At 46.8% G+C, this 13380-nt stretch overlaps 1 protein-coding gene across 1 annotated transcript in view; it reads right to left on the reverse strand.

Moving 5' to 3' along the window:
* GCH1 (GTP cyclohydrolase 1) overlaps positions 1-13379 on the reverse strand; it is a gene marked incomplete at its 5' end in the record, with an annotated part of 19389 nt that extends 6010 nt beyond the window's left edge. The window contains 3 exons of the mRNA XM_057385253.1: positions 110-165; positions 2340-2449; positions 13169-13379. Of these exons, the coding sequence (XP_057241236.1) occupies positions 110-165; positions 2340-2449; positions 13169-13379 (377 nt within the window). The remainder of the gene's footprint in view (positions 1-109; positions 166-2339; positions 2450-13168) is intronic.
* Position 13380: the final 1 nt, after the last annotated feature.

Genomic DNA, 13380 nt, shown 5'->3' on the forward strand with positions numbered 1-13380 from the left:
CACAAAGCAGGCTGAGCTTTGGAGGGAGAGAAGATTAAAGAGATTAGCACAGTGAGCAGAGCCTGGAATCCTTTTTACAAATTAGCATCACTTTCATTAGCACACTTACCTTGCCAGCTTGCTGAGGCCGAGCACTTGTTTGTTGGGGAGATACCCGATGTGCACCTGGACAGGGGAGAACAACCATCAACAGCAGCAGAACCACCCTCCCAAGGGCTCCAAAAACTCATGCACAGACAATGAGATGTGAACCTGCCCCAGAACAGCTCTGGGACAGCCCAGGAGTCTCAGCATGAGGGAGGAACGTGGCACCATGCAAGCCTGGGGAATTGTGGAGCTGTGAATGCCTRCTGAGGTCCTGGTGAAGAATTGGGTGAGTTTTCTGAAGGAGCAGAAAAATCACAGCTCTTCAAGGGTCAAGGYTCATGCTCCAAGTCTCGGGAATGCTGCAGAACTCTGCTCCATTTGGGTACAAAGGCAGCCTGTTACTCAGCACAGCCCTATTTGTCTAAAATAAACACCCTTTTCTTCCAAGGCCTTAAATGGATTTAGGGAGCAGAAGGAAGAGGGACTGTGCTTTGCTTCCAGGAAATGTTCTGATGGCGAGAAGTACTTTGCCACCAAAAATCAGGCTGCATTTCCTGGTCTGATTTTTTTTTTCCTTGTTTTATTACCACAGACCATTGATGATTAACGCAGCTCCCATCTCCAATACGGATTTGCTGAACATGCAGTTGCACTAAATTGGAAGAAGTTTGGTAGAAAAGAGCTCAGCTATTAAGGGAAGGACATTTAGCTCCCTGTTTTTAGAAAGCCATGCGGGCTGTTGAATTCCAGCAGGTTTACAGCTGTAACAGATTGTCACAGATTATAACAGATATATAACATTATAAYCCAGAATTTGTGCCACTGTACCAGAGACTTGAAAAATCAGCCAAGATCCAGCAGGGGAGTGTCAGTGGGGGATTCTGGCTTTGCCTGGAGGCCCCGTCTCAGAATCCTGTGCTGCTGTACCTGCAGTAGAGGCACCACAGAGCACCTGATTACCTGGCTAACTCGCTCATTCCTACCCCTTCTGTTGGGCAATCAACCCACTGACACCTGAAAAGACACGAAACATTTCAGACAAAGAGAGACACGGCTTAGAAATAAGTGTTGAAWCCTCTTCCCCGTATTTTTGGGGAATTTCTTCATTTCCTTTCAGGCACAACTGCAAATGCAAGACCTGCAGGTCAGAGTTTGGGGCACCCAGCAGGGCAATGGTTACCTTGAATATTTAGAGCCACACCAAAGACTGAGTCAGTGTTTGTGAGGAGATTTCTCCAAACCACATGAGCTAAACAGCTGGATATTAAAAAATTGCACACATTGCCACAGGAGTAACGGGGAGAATACACACGCAAACACCACCAGGGGTAATGGGCACAACAGAAAGCTTGCACAGAAAAGGAGTTTATCCTGTTCTTCAGTCTAAAACACTAACAGCAAGGAAAGAAAGCAGACAAAACTGAGTGGACCCAACTAAACAAASAGCTTTTTTCTGCTCATGTGTTTTATTTTTGGGAGACAATTTGCTTGGAACATGAGTGGCACTGATTGAATTTTACTGACAGCACAAACACGGGTTGCTCTTGGGCCTCTGAGCACTTCATGGTAGCAGATGGATCAGGCTGAGCTCCATCCTTTTGTGCTGATAAGGGAGGGAAGAAACTGAGGTGTGCAGCTCCSGCTCAGAACCCTTCATCACCTCCACAGTGGTTAACTGGAGAGGCTTTATCTTCCCTTTGAAGCTGTTGGCATTACAATTCCAGCCCCCTCCAACCCCAGCCCTTTTCACGGAGCCCCCGATTAAGCACAGCCAGTTTGGGCCACCCTCTCCCTGAACCAGCTCACATAATTAAGGCAGGGCTGCTAATGAGTTTGTTCCACTCACAGGGGGTTTCAGAGTTGAATATGCCCTGGATATCTCTGAGCCAAGAGGTAAATCCATGACAGAGCCAGCGTGCAGGGCGAGCTGGTTGAATATCGAGATGTCTGCCCTCGAGGCTCGCTGCTGCTTCATGAAGAAGAGCTTTGATATGAAATGTCAGAAAYCATTATGTTGCTTGGAGTAGGAAAGGTTGAGCATTACATTTCAGGAGCTTAAATTCAAATAAAAGCTCMCATTAAGGAGGTCCTCCTTATTTGTATTCTGAAGATTAAACTTCCAGAACCCTGTAGCCCTAAGCAGCAAGTACTCAGTGCTTTAAAAGCTCTGTAGCTACAGCTGCAAAGTCTTTTAAAGGTACTTAAGGTCTTTCATTGTTCGTTCCCACATTTGTTCTTCGAGGGAGAGTTACCTTTCCAACAAATGGAACGAGGTGATGCTCACACAATGAGAACATGTCTATGTCCTTCACAATTACCATCTCATCATGGTCTTCATCGAAGATGGCGTCGTTCAGGACATCTGAAATTAAACATTTGCATCAAAAACAAACCCAAAAAAGCACTACAGGCTCTTCCAGACAGTGTCTGAGAAAGCTTYGYAGCAATGGCAGAGSTCTCTCAGCAATACAGAGTTTAGRGTTAAGGTCTGGKAGGGAAGTAASGAKTAAYACCCCAAACAYGTTTTGGTTTGTGTATGGTCCCACSTTTSCCAYGGTGTCARACTTCCTGTGTGCTGCACCAGAAACCTGGGGTGTTTTATCTAAATAATAGCTTTAAAACAGATTAGAACAGGCCTGGTTTTTCAGAATTACTGACATCTTAGGAGCAGTTAAGCCTAGAGTTGACAGARRGAGAACATCTCAAAAYKGGCTYCCAYTGGTGCTGCCACAAGCAGAGCCRAGCCYGAGAGYGGGGAAAAGCTAAAACATCACAATRGTTCCTCCAAACACTCCAACACAACCATCACTGTCTCCAAGGAGGCTTTGCATGCAGATAAAATACCCTTATTTCATCCTGCAGCGTGCCAGGCAGCTGTTTGAGCACACACAGAAGACAGAGACACATCTGGGGAGAGATTTGCTGTCCTGAGCTGAAACTGGCAGGCACATCCACACCCCAGCCTAATTCTGCACCTCAGAGTTAGCACAAAACTGAGGTGCAGAGACCCTCACAGAGGCAGAAGGGAGAAGAAACAGCTCAGTAAGAAAGGGAGCATATAATATGACACTTTGCTAATCCCAGAACTCAGATCCTCAGATGGTTTTCCATTTTCTACTGTCCCCAGACAATCCTGGCACAGGTTAAACCCCGTCAGCCTCCACAGAGATTGCAGGGGGGCCTGGCTCAGGGAGCTTAAAAGCAGAGCGATCCCAAGTCAAGAAACCAGGTCTTTTGAGGAGAAAGAGAGAAAATTCTGTATGAGGGAGAAACCTGCAGAGGAGACACAGCTGTACAGATGGGTTGAAAGCGAGTTCAGCTCGGAGTCACTTCCAGGAGAGCAGAGCCCCTCACACCACGGCCATGAGGGGACTCCGTGCCCCAAAGAGTGATGGTGACACAAATCCAGCGTGGCTTCTGCTCTGCATGCCCTGTGCCCTCCCCTGGCACGCACGTCTGGCTGATGGCCCCATCTGCATCGATAAGGGATCRCCATGAGCTGGGAGTGTTTTAATTTCCTGCCCGCTATCAGCAGCGCTGAGGTAACCCTGGAAACTGCGGCCCGGGCGCCGCCTGCCATGTACGGCCTTCCCGGGAAGAACCACATAGGACTTTGGATGGGGTCAGAAAGGGGGAAAAGGGGTGCCAAAAGGGCCAGAGTGATGCCTTAGGGATTTTTAGCATCCGTATTTTCATGTATTTGTATTCTTTTTCGTCTCTAGTATACAGCGCTAAAGCTCCTGTTCTCGTATCTTTAGATAAACAATTCCTCTCTGGGCCTGAAATCCAAGGACACTTCGCTGCCTCAGAGTCCCAAAATATGGAAACAACAGAGAATTGGGGGGAGCAAGGTTGGGGTGGTTGATATCATCACCTAAAAGGTGTCATTGGGAATTGAGACCCAATATTAATAAGACAGAATTTATAAAAAGTGAAGATCTCATGGCTCGGGGTCCATTTTGGGTGTACCCTCAGGAGAAGGCTTTGTCTGCCCTCAATGCACCAGTARGCCTGGATTATTACTAAATTTGTCTGCTTTTATTCTCTAAACTTTGTCTGGCCTCTGTTCCAGGTGAGCCTTTTTTCAGGCATCAAAGGAACCCCTCGGTGAAGGCACACGATTGTGTTATTCCCATTTCAGGGCGGAACTCACACCAAGCGCTGCTGGAGAGGGTTTTGGTTACATGGGCAGCACTGTGCAGTTGTGTAATCATGAATTCAGCCAGGAAAAGGGAGAATCCGAAACTGAGGATCTGAGCAGGCTCAGGGGAGAGAGAAGGGGAGGCAGAGCAGCTGCCSGGGCTCTGAGCTCCCTCCTGCAGCACCACAACCACGCCATTCCCGCGGCACAAAGGCAAACAGTGTTTGTACAACACCCGTCACTGTGGCTGGGGTTATTAACACAAAACCCAACCAGATCCTCGAAGCATCTCCAGAGTGACTGCTGCTGTCATCGGAGCCCCAGCTCGGAGCACATCAGAGCCCGATGGAAGATATGGATTTACGTCAGCACCCTCGCCGAGCAGATTGTTCAGAACAGCCAGAAATGGCCAAATTCTCATTAAAGTGTCGTGGCAATGTGGGAYACAGAGTAGGGCCAGAGCACAGCAGCAGCTATTTCAGCCGTGGAACCTCATACACAGGTACATATGGATGCGCAGACACGCTAATTAATATAAAATACAGATTAATAGATCCTTACAAACTTTCACAGCTGTGTTGTATCATGTTGCTCAGCCAAAGAGAAATTTAAGTGAYTTCAGAAGTACCACACACTCAACTTCAGGAAAAAAACAGGCATCCTGAACAGGAGCAGGAACACAAAGTCATCTACCCTTCTTGCACATCAGTGCCACAGCAGGGTGGGCAATGCCCCCACACAGAGCCAAGGAAGTTCTAGAGGTAAGAAAACACATGAAGAATGCACTCACTGGGCTGTGAGGTGCTTCACACTTCGTATTTATAGTAGTCTGTAAATAATACATATATAGTTTTATATAGATATATATATATCTATATAAACACTACTATAGTATTTATATATAATATATATATGTATACACTTACCTACTATARTAGGTAAAGGTGTTAAGTGTGCACAATCAGAGCAGGAATGAACAATTTGTCTAGCTTGAGAAAAAAGTAAGATTAATATTTATATAGATACGTAGAGATGCAATTTGTATAGACATAAAAATATCTATATGCCGTTTTTGTGCCTTATATCTATTTAATTTTAGCAGCAAGTTGTAGCCAGGTCACAGACAGCACCTGCAGCTTTTTTTTGGTTTTGTCAGCACCAGCTACTCCTTGAGAAAAGGGGCCAGGGTTCACAAAAGAAGAAACCAGTTAGGGCCTCCACAAACWCCTCCAGAAGTGCCAGGTGACACAAGGACACGAAGGTAAAACAAACAAGGMCACTGCTTGAGTAAACGGCCATGGTATTGACAGCCCAGGGCACCCCTGCTCTGCTCCCTCCTGCTCACACTTCCCAAGCCTCTTTTGCTGACAAAAAGCACAGTTTGAATCCTGCCCATTCTTGTGCCTCCCCCCTGGGGGTCCCAAGCCCCATGCTGGCAAAGGAGGAGTGGGCAGAGCATCTTTCCAGAGCTGCTTCCACCTGTGTCCCAGCACAGCAATGACACAGGAGACACCTCTCTGGCAGAGACTCAAACTTCTTGTGCAGGGAGGCAACCCCGTTTGATCTAAGTTTGTTAGGGGCAGCTTTTTTTTTGTATTTTTAGAGGGTTTTTTTTAATTTTTTTTGTTTAATTGCATTTTTCAGGTTTCTTATTTCTGTTGTTTGTTTTGTTTGCGTTTTTTTCTTTTGGTTTGGGTTTTTTTATTGGTGTTTGTGGAGTTTTGTTTTGGGGGGTCTTTTGTTTGGTTTCTTTGGTTTTTTTTTCATTTTGGGGGTCTGTTTGTTTGGTTGGGTTTTTTTGTTTGTGTTTTTGTTTGTGTTTTTTTGGGTGGGTTGGTTGTTTTTTTTTTTCATTTTTCCATTTGCAATAGCATCAAACAGAGCCCTGACAAGCTCAGCCTCTATCCTGAAGCACATGTCCTGGAGATTTTAACAGAGCTGAAAAGACACAAGATGAAACAGCTTCGGATTAACCCAGCCAGAAGCAAAGCTGGGGACAAATTTTTGCCCCTTTCTCCATTCTTTGATTGTGTCTACTAGGCCATGCTGCCTGCTTCACTAGCTTGATTTCATTAATGAAATCAATTTTTCATTAATAACATCATGGCTAGATTTGTACAGAGTACTCTCTAAATCACCCCAGCTGATTTTTCCTTCAGCTCAAAGTTCAGTTCCCATTGCAGAAACTTCAGCGGGCTCTCAAAACCGAACAGTCACCTGTGCTKCAAGTTAACTCCTGAAACAGAGCAGAATTAATTTTTACCCTTTATCTTCAGAAAGAGTTGATAAAATGAAAAACCAGACCTGGATGAAGACAGAATGAGAAAGACCTTTCGGGATTTTGCGTCAGAGCCAGGCGAAGATACCTGTTGCTATAGAAACTATTTGCATGGCTTTAATGTGACACGGGAAAGCAAAAGCACCTCTGGCAAACAGAGAAGGCAAAGCCCACCCACCATGGGTGAAGGGGATGAGGGATGGCAGTGCTGCAAAAACCTCTCAGCTACTGCTGGCTAAGCAGTAAAATGTAGAGTCAAAACTGACTCTTTTTTTTTATTTATTCATGTGGTGACACTACAGGTAGCTGTAGGTAGGGAAAATATCCCAGACAAGCAACAAGAAAATTATGGCAGCCTTTGAGTATTAAAAAGGCAGCAGGAATTTATTATGCATACAGAGAAGCAGGCTATAAAAACATTAATGTAAAGGGCTTGGACTGCTGCAGAAAGTTAATGACTTCAGGTTGCTACAAAAGGGGAGGCTCTGGGAATGTCATTGCTTCAAGAAGTCTTGAAGAGCTCTAGAAAGAGGCACAGCCTGAGAGGCCACATGACAGTTTAAATAAGCAATGGAGTTCAAGAGATGCAGAGAAATGAGCACTTGTCATAACACACCTCCCTAGCAGGAACCAGCAGAAACCTCAGCCACAACAGAATTTACAAGTTTCTCGCCTCTATTTCAGGTTTCATCACCTAAAGACCAGAAACAAGAATTCAGCTTCAGACAGGAATATCTGCTTCAGAAGCAAAGCTTGATCACTCAGTCACCAGAAAGAAGGGGAACCAGGTAAGTGATTTAAGGGACATTTCATGGAAGCAAAGGTAAAGGAGAAGCATTATTGYTGTTCAGCTAATTCTGCCCGTGGTTTGTACGGATTTGTTTATTTTCCTGCAACACACCCTCCACGTTGCAGTGAGTCTGGAGTCTATTCACAAGAGATCAGACACTGCAGAMAGATGAAGCCAAGATTAGGTGCTAGAAGTTGTCCTCTGCCAGGAGGTTTATTAATAAAAGGGAAAGCAGTGTTATGGAGATGCTCATTAAAATGTATCAGGATTTCAATAACCATTTCAATGTGCYATGTCCCAGAAGGTGTTCATCCACACTGCTGTCAGAAACAAAGAAAAAATCAAAGACAAAACACTTTGGAAGAGCAACACGAGCCTTCCACAGCTCAGATCCAAGAGGTTACAACATTTMATAAATTCCTGACAAAACCCCAGCCAAACTCGGTGTTACTTGAGCAATAACAGGCAGGGGAGATGATCCAGGAAAGTCCCAGCTCACAGAAGTTTCAGTGTATTTAATGTGTTCCAGCATGGTAGGTTGCCCTTATGTGGGGGCAGAGATTGAAGAAACCCCAAAAATCCTTGCTCTGAACACCTCCTCCCAGGTTTAGAGAAAAAAGCCAAGGCTGGAGCACAGCAGTGCTGAGGTTTCAGCTGTTACAGATGATGCTGCTGCATCCATGTGCTCACGGATGAGGCAGCAGCACCTGGATTCCAGGGAAGCACAGCCCCTCCACAGCTCCTGGAAAGGGCAGTGCTGCTGATCAAACAGCCTTGTTTGCTGAAGGCCCTGTGTGCTCTGACACAGCAATGCTCAGCACCTCAGCAAACCCAGCAGCCTGGCAAAATCTATGAGCTTACACCACTGTTGGCCTCTGTAAAAATACCAAATCCACACAGGCTGGAAGAAAAGAATATGAAGGTTGAAATTTTTCGCCCTTCAGTGTAGGGAAAGCACATAAACTAACAGGTGAGGAAATTACCTAACTGGTTATTTGCTTTGAAATCAAAGCTGCCCAGCAGAGCCACTTGGCTCCCAGGCAAATACCACACAGCCTTTCGAACCACAGAGGTTCAGAAAGCAAAGTGWTCCCCTCCCAGTATTTCTGATTTTCATTTCCCTGTTAAACATGCTAAAAGGACAGCTGGACCTGCCAATGTGCCCGAAAGCTGCCCTGAATAAAGGCTGGGAGATGTCTYAGGCAGCAGCTCCCACCATCCCCAGCAAGGACACTTTGGTAAAAACGTGTTTTCCATGTTTTAAGTGCTCAAGGCTGAGGAGAACAACTCCACTTCCTCCTGCAGATGCAGGCAGTTCGTCCAGCCCCGTGCCTAAGGTTTCCTGCAGGATTACACAATCCAAACCAGCTCATTTATGATTCACCTTCCCAAGGCACCGTTTCTGTGACTTACCAGTTACCTGGGTCTGAAACCTTCAGCTTCAGTTACGACTTAGTGCTGTCTGCAACCTCATATTCCATTTATTCACTCATTTACTGCCCTTGCACACCATTGTGCTTTGCAGCATTTATTGTTAGACCCTCAGAGAGCACCTCTGATCATGACATTAAGCCTTTAGTGAAAAGAGGGACAAGATTTACTCTTTGTGTGGCAGCGTGAACCAGCTACTAAAAACCTTAAGGCACCTCTCACAGCCCTGCTGTTAAATTTCATTAACCAAGGGGACTATTGTGAAATTTAATTACTACTCTGAAACAGAATAACCCACAAAAAAAATCCAAACAAACAAACAAACAAAAAAAATCCAACAAAAACCAAACAATAAAACCAAACCCAAAACCAAACCAAATGAATATATAATTTCAGGAAGAAGCTGATGGATTTGACACAGGAAAAGAACACACAAAAACACTGCATGAAGTTGGAACTTTTTGGTGACTTTTTGGTGACTTTTCTGCTCTGCCATCCTCACTGACACGCTGAGAGGTTTCTGTTGCAGCAGCTGTGAGTCTCCACCAGTGCTCAAGTGTCTGCCCTGAGCTGCCAGGATTTCTAATCTGGTCCCTAGGTGGATTTTATTTGAAATCACCAGAGGCACTCTTGCTGCTCCAACCCAAGTGTGATGACTGGTACTACAGCAGTGAGAACAGCACATTTGAATACATTCTGTCAATGAAAGAGGCTGAGGCCTTCAGTAAAGCCAGGATTAATAAATGACAACTGGAATTAACRGAAAGAGCCAGATATTTAACAAGTAAACTCTGCTAATGGCTCTGACACACAGCACTGAGCAGCTGCAGAGCACAGATAGCAGAGAGGAATGGGGGAAAAGCAGGAACGTTGTCACTGCTGCTGAAAACAAGGGAGGAAATACACTGAGGGGCAGCTGGAAAGCAGAAACAGCTCCTCTGCTACTCACACATCTGAATGGAGAGACAGAATGTYGGTGTTATCTTCYCTACACTACTACCAAGTTAAGCTAKGRGAAGTACAAACACRGAAATACAATCAGGTGTCATGGAAGCAAAGTGGCAACAGGCAGGACAGGAGATTGAATGACCAGCACACTGAACCCTGCTCCATGTGAATTGTGCTCTCAGACACAAGATCATGGAATGGTTTGGGCTGGAAGGGATCCTTACAGGCCAGCTAATCCAACCCTTTCAGTACACAGCAAAGGAGGATTAAGTCAAGCACATCAAACACAGACAGAGCACTGGTGACTTTACACTCTCCAGAAGGAGCTGGGGAAAGGTCTGGGGCACCAGGAGTGGCTGAGACAGATGAAGGGGCTCAGCCTGGAGAAAAGGGGGCTCAGCAGGGGACTTTGTGGCTCTGCACAACTCCCTGACAGGAGGAAGCAGCCAGGGGGGGGGTCCAGCTCTGCTCCCAGGGAACAGGGACAGGAGGAGAGGGAGTGGCCACAGGCTGGGCCAGAGGAGGTTCAGGTTGGATATTGGGAAAATTTCCTCATAGAAACGGTGGTCAGGCATTGGCCCAGGCTGCCCAGGGCAGTGGTGCAGTCCCCATCAGTAGTGGGATTTAAAAGCCATGTGCACGTGGCATGTGGGGACATGGATTAGTGGTGGCCTTGGCAATGCCAGGGAAGGACAGGACTTGATCTTGGGGGGCTTCTTCAACCTAAACCATTCTATAATTTGGATGTGTATCCATCACATCTTTCTTTGTATTCCTTTATGGAAAATGCAAACACTATSAGGAATGAGCTGCTTCCCTCCTGCCTCCATCAGGCAGGGGCTGCAGCAGACAAGGCTGATTTTAAAGGGCTGATTTTAAAGCCTGTCCCTGTTCTGACACTCACTACCCTGGTTCATCTGTGTCACTCCTTCCTGGCTGTGCACTCTGGCAGCACCACCCCACCCTGGCAAGGTCTGTGAGCTCAGCAGGGACCTGTTGTAGCACACTTTGGCCATGTGGCTGTACAAYCACAACCGAGTTTTACCTGAGGAGCCTTCCTTGGGAAGAGGRAACTTGCAGCCCTTTATCTTCTGCCTGTTGCAGGGATGAAACTGAAACACTCCTTAAAACACACCCTGAAAACATCACTGCTGTAACCTCTGCCTACCCAGACAGCTCCATKTGAGGAGCTGAGCAAGCTGCAAAAAAAAGCTTGGGAAAACAAGGGCTCAGGGCTGCTTTTTGTCAGGTTTTTGGGGAGAGTTTGGGGTTGTTTTYGTTCATTTTCTCTTTTACAAGCCCYTTGCTGGTCCAGTTCACAGTCTGGCCAGGTAGAGAGCTAGATCAGCGTGACCAAGGGAGCAGCACACCAGGATGCTTCAGCAGAGACAGCAGCAGTCCCACAGCTACTCTTGAACCCCAATATTTTGTAGTTGCTGGCTCTAGGGTTCATGAGATATTTAAAACTCTCTAAGATGAATTTATTCACATATTGACTCTCCTAACAAACTCTTCATTCTCTACTTGCTTGGCTCTCTGCTGTGGGCTTGTCCTTTGGCTATGGCTCTTCCTTCTGTTTGGCTGGGAAGAGTGAGAAAAGTGGAAGCTGAGCATCCTGCAAGAAGAGGAGAGGAGGTGGAAAGTAAAAGGATTCTCCACCTGACACGGGAAGCAACGTTAGCATCACAKCTTCACATGACTTCCTAACAAGAAAAAAAGCAGCCCAGGAGCAGAGCACCCAGCAGTGTCATTTTTTTACCCTTGGATATAGTACAGCTCTCTCCCAGATATGGAGATTCAGGAGGAGAGCATCCAAAACTACTCTGCTTAATGAAATGTGAGAGATTAGAAGACCATTGAGATCCCAGAGAATCCACCTTGCAGCACAAAAATAGTTTTTAAAGTATCTTCAGGTAATGTGTGCACCCAAAACTGGCAGCAAGATAAGAGAGTACTTAAGGGCAGCAACCTCATCAAAGGTCAGCACAGAAATTCACCTTCAAATTATCACTAAAAAAAWTCCTTCTGCAAGAGCCTGACAGGATGACTGAGACACCTCCAGTGTTTTACAGCAGTAAAATGAGCAAAGTTAATCCCAGAAAACAAAGGATGTTACCACAAAATCCTGATRAAACCTCACCTCAAACACACTGTGCAGCAGGACTAAGAGAGAAACCAGGATGGCCCCTGCCCTATTTCCAGATGTGAACCCAAAAACCTGGGTTGATCTGGAAGGCAAAACAACTTAAGAGGCAGAAATGCAGCTCCGGTTGGAAGCTGGGACACAACTGGCACAAGAGTCTGAGCTGACCATGAGTAAGTTAATGCTGGAAGTGGCAGTAATCCGATTTCAAAAGAGCCAGCAGGCGAGAAATAAAAAGGAAACGAAACACAAGAACCAGCCTTTAAGCTGAAGCACAGTGCACTCGGGAAGGGCTCTGATGTGCCCGCAGGAGCTCCCTGGTGCCATCCATCAGCACAGTTCAGCCTTTGCTGAACCCCCCGGGGCAGTTCTGGGGCAGGCTCAGCACACCAGCGCGGAATTCCGGAGAGCAGGGCAGGAGCAGCTCCTTCCCCAGCCGCACTCAGAGCTCCTTGCTGACAGCATTTGTATCCCTGACTAACAGGAACTTGCCTTTTACTGTAAGAAGGAGCAGAWAGGGGAATTCCCAAGCTCTCCGTGCCCGTTTTTACTGTTTGTACGGGGTATAGTCCTTAGTAAAGAGACTGAGAAGTAGAAAAGGGATGTAAAWATATAAAATTTCAAGCCGTATTTGCCCTGCACTGTACCCACGAGCTGTTGTTGAGATCATATCCCGCCCGGTTGCTCCTCATGCCCTGATCCAGCCAGCAGAGACACTCGGATGGGGCAGGGATGTGAACCTGGRGTACCTCTCCATACCTGCATTTGCTGCTGGGACCCTGAGATGGGGATCTCCCTGTCMTCCTCCTTTCTCTTTACCTCCCTCTCTTAAGTTTCATTCCCCCTTTGAAGAGCCTCACCCGCTTAAATCATCGGCAGAACAGAACTTTTCCCGAGAAAATGCAAACCGTTTATGTCTGCTAATCCAAACAAATATTCCCACCGTGTCTGAGCACAGCCTCGCTCGGCCGGGGGAGGGAGGAAGGAGAGAACCCACAAGTTCCTGTGCCAGGGCTTGAAAAGTTTCCATCAGAAGAGGGAAAGGAAAAGCACTTGCTCTGCTCGCCCAGACAAGAGGTTTGCGACAGAATGGAAACTTTACCTGCACAGTTTAATTAAAAAAAAAAAAAAAAAAAAAAAAAAAAAAAAAAAAAAAAAAAAAAAAAAAAAAAAAAAAACCACCAAGGTATTTGGGGAGGGAGGGGACAGCGAGACATTCAGGTGGTGACACGGTGACAGAGCAACGATGAAATAATTTCTTTTCGGGAATAAAGCAACCCTTCGCGGGTACCCAAGCAGGACGCTCCATCCCCTCACCCTCCCGCCGTCCGGCCCGGGAGCTCTCCCTACCCGCGATGGTCTCCTGGTAGCCCTTGGTGAAGAACTGCATGGCGGTGGCCGCCCTCCAGGGCGTCTTGAGCAGCCCCTGCCGCTGCGGGTCCTCTCCCAGCGCCCGCAGGATGGAGGTGTAGGCGGCGGCCAGGCTGGGCAGGCTCAGCTCGTTGTCCTCCTCGCTGCGGGGCCGCTCTCCCCGCCAGCCGTCCCCGCTGCCGGTGCCGGTG

The sequence above is a fragment of the Malurus melanocephalus genome, unplaced genomic scaffold (genome assembly GCF_030028575.1).
Source record: "Malurus melanocephalus ecotype Western Australia unplaced genomic scaffold, MMel_1.1 scaffold_802, whole genome shotgun sequence".
Taxonomy (NCBI): domain Eukaryota; kingdom Metazoa; phylum Chordata; class Aves; order Passeriformes; family Maluridae; genus Malurus; species Malurus melanocephalus.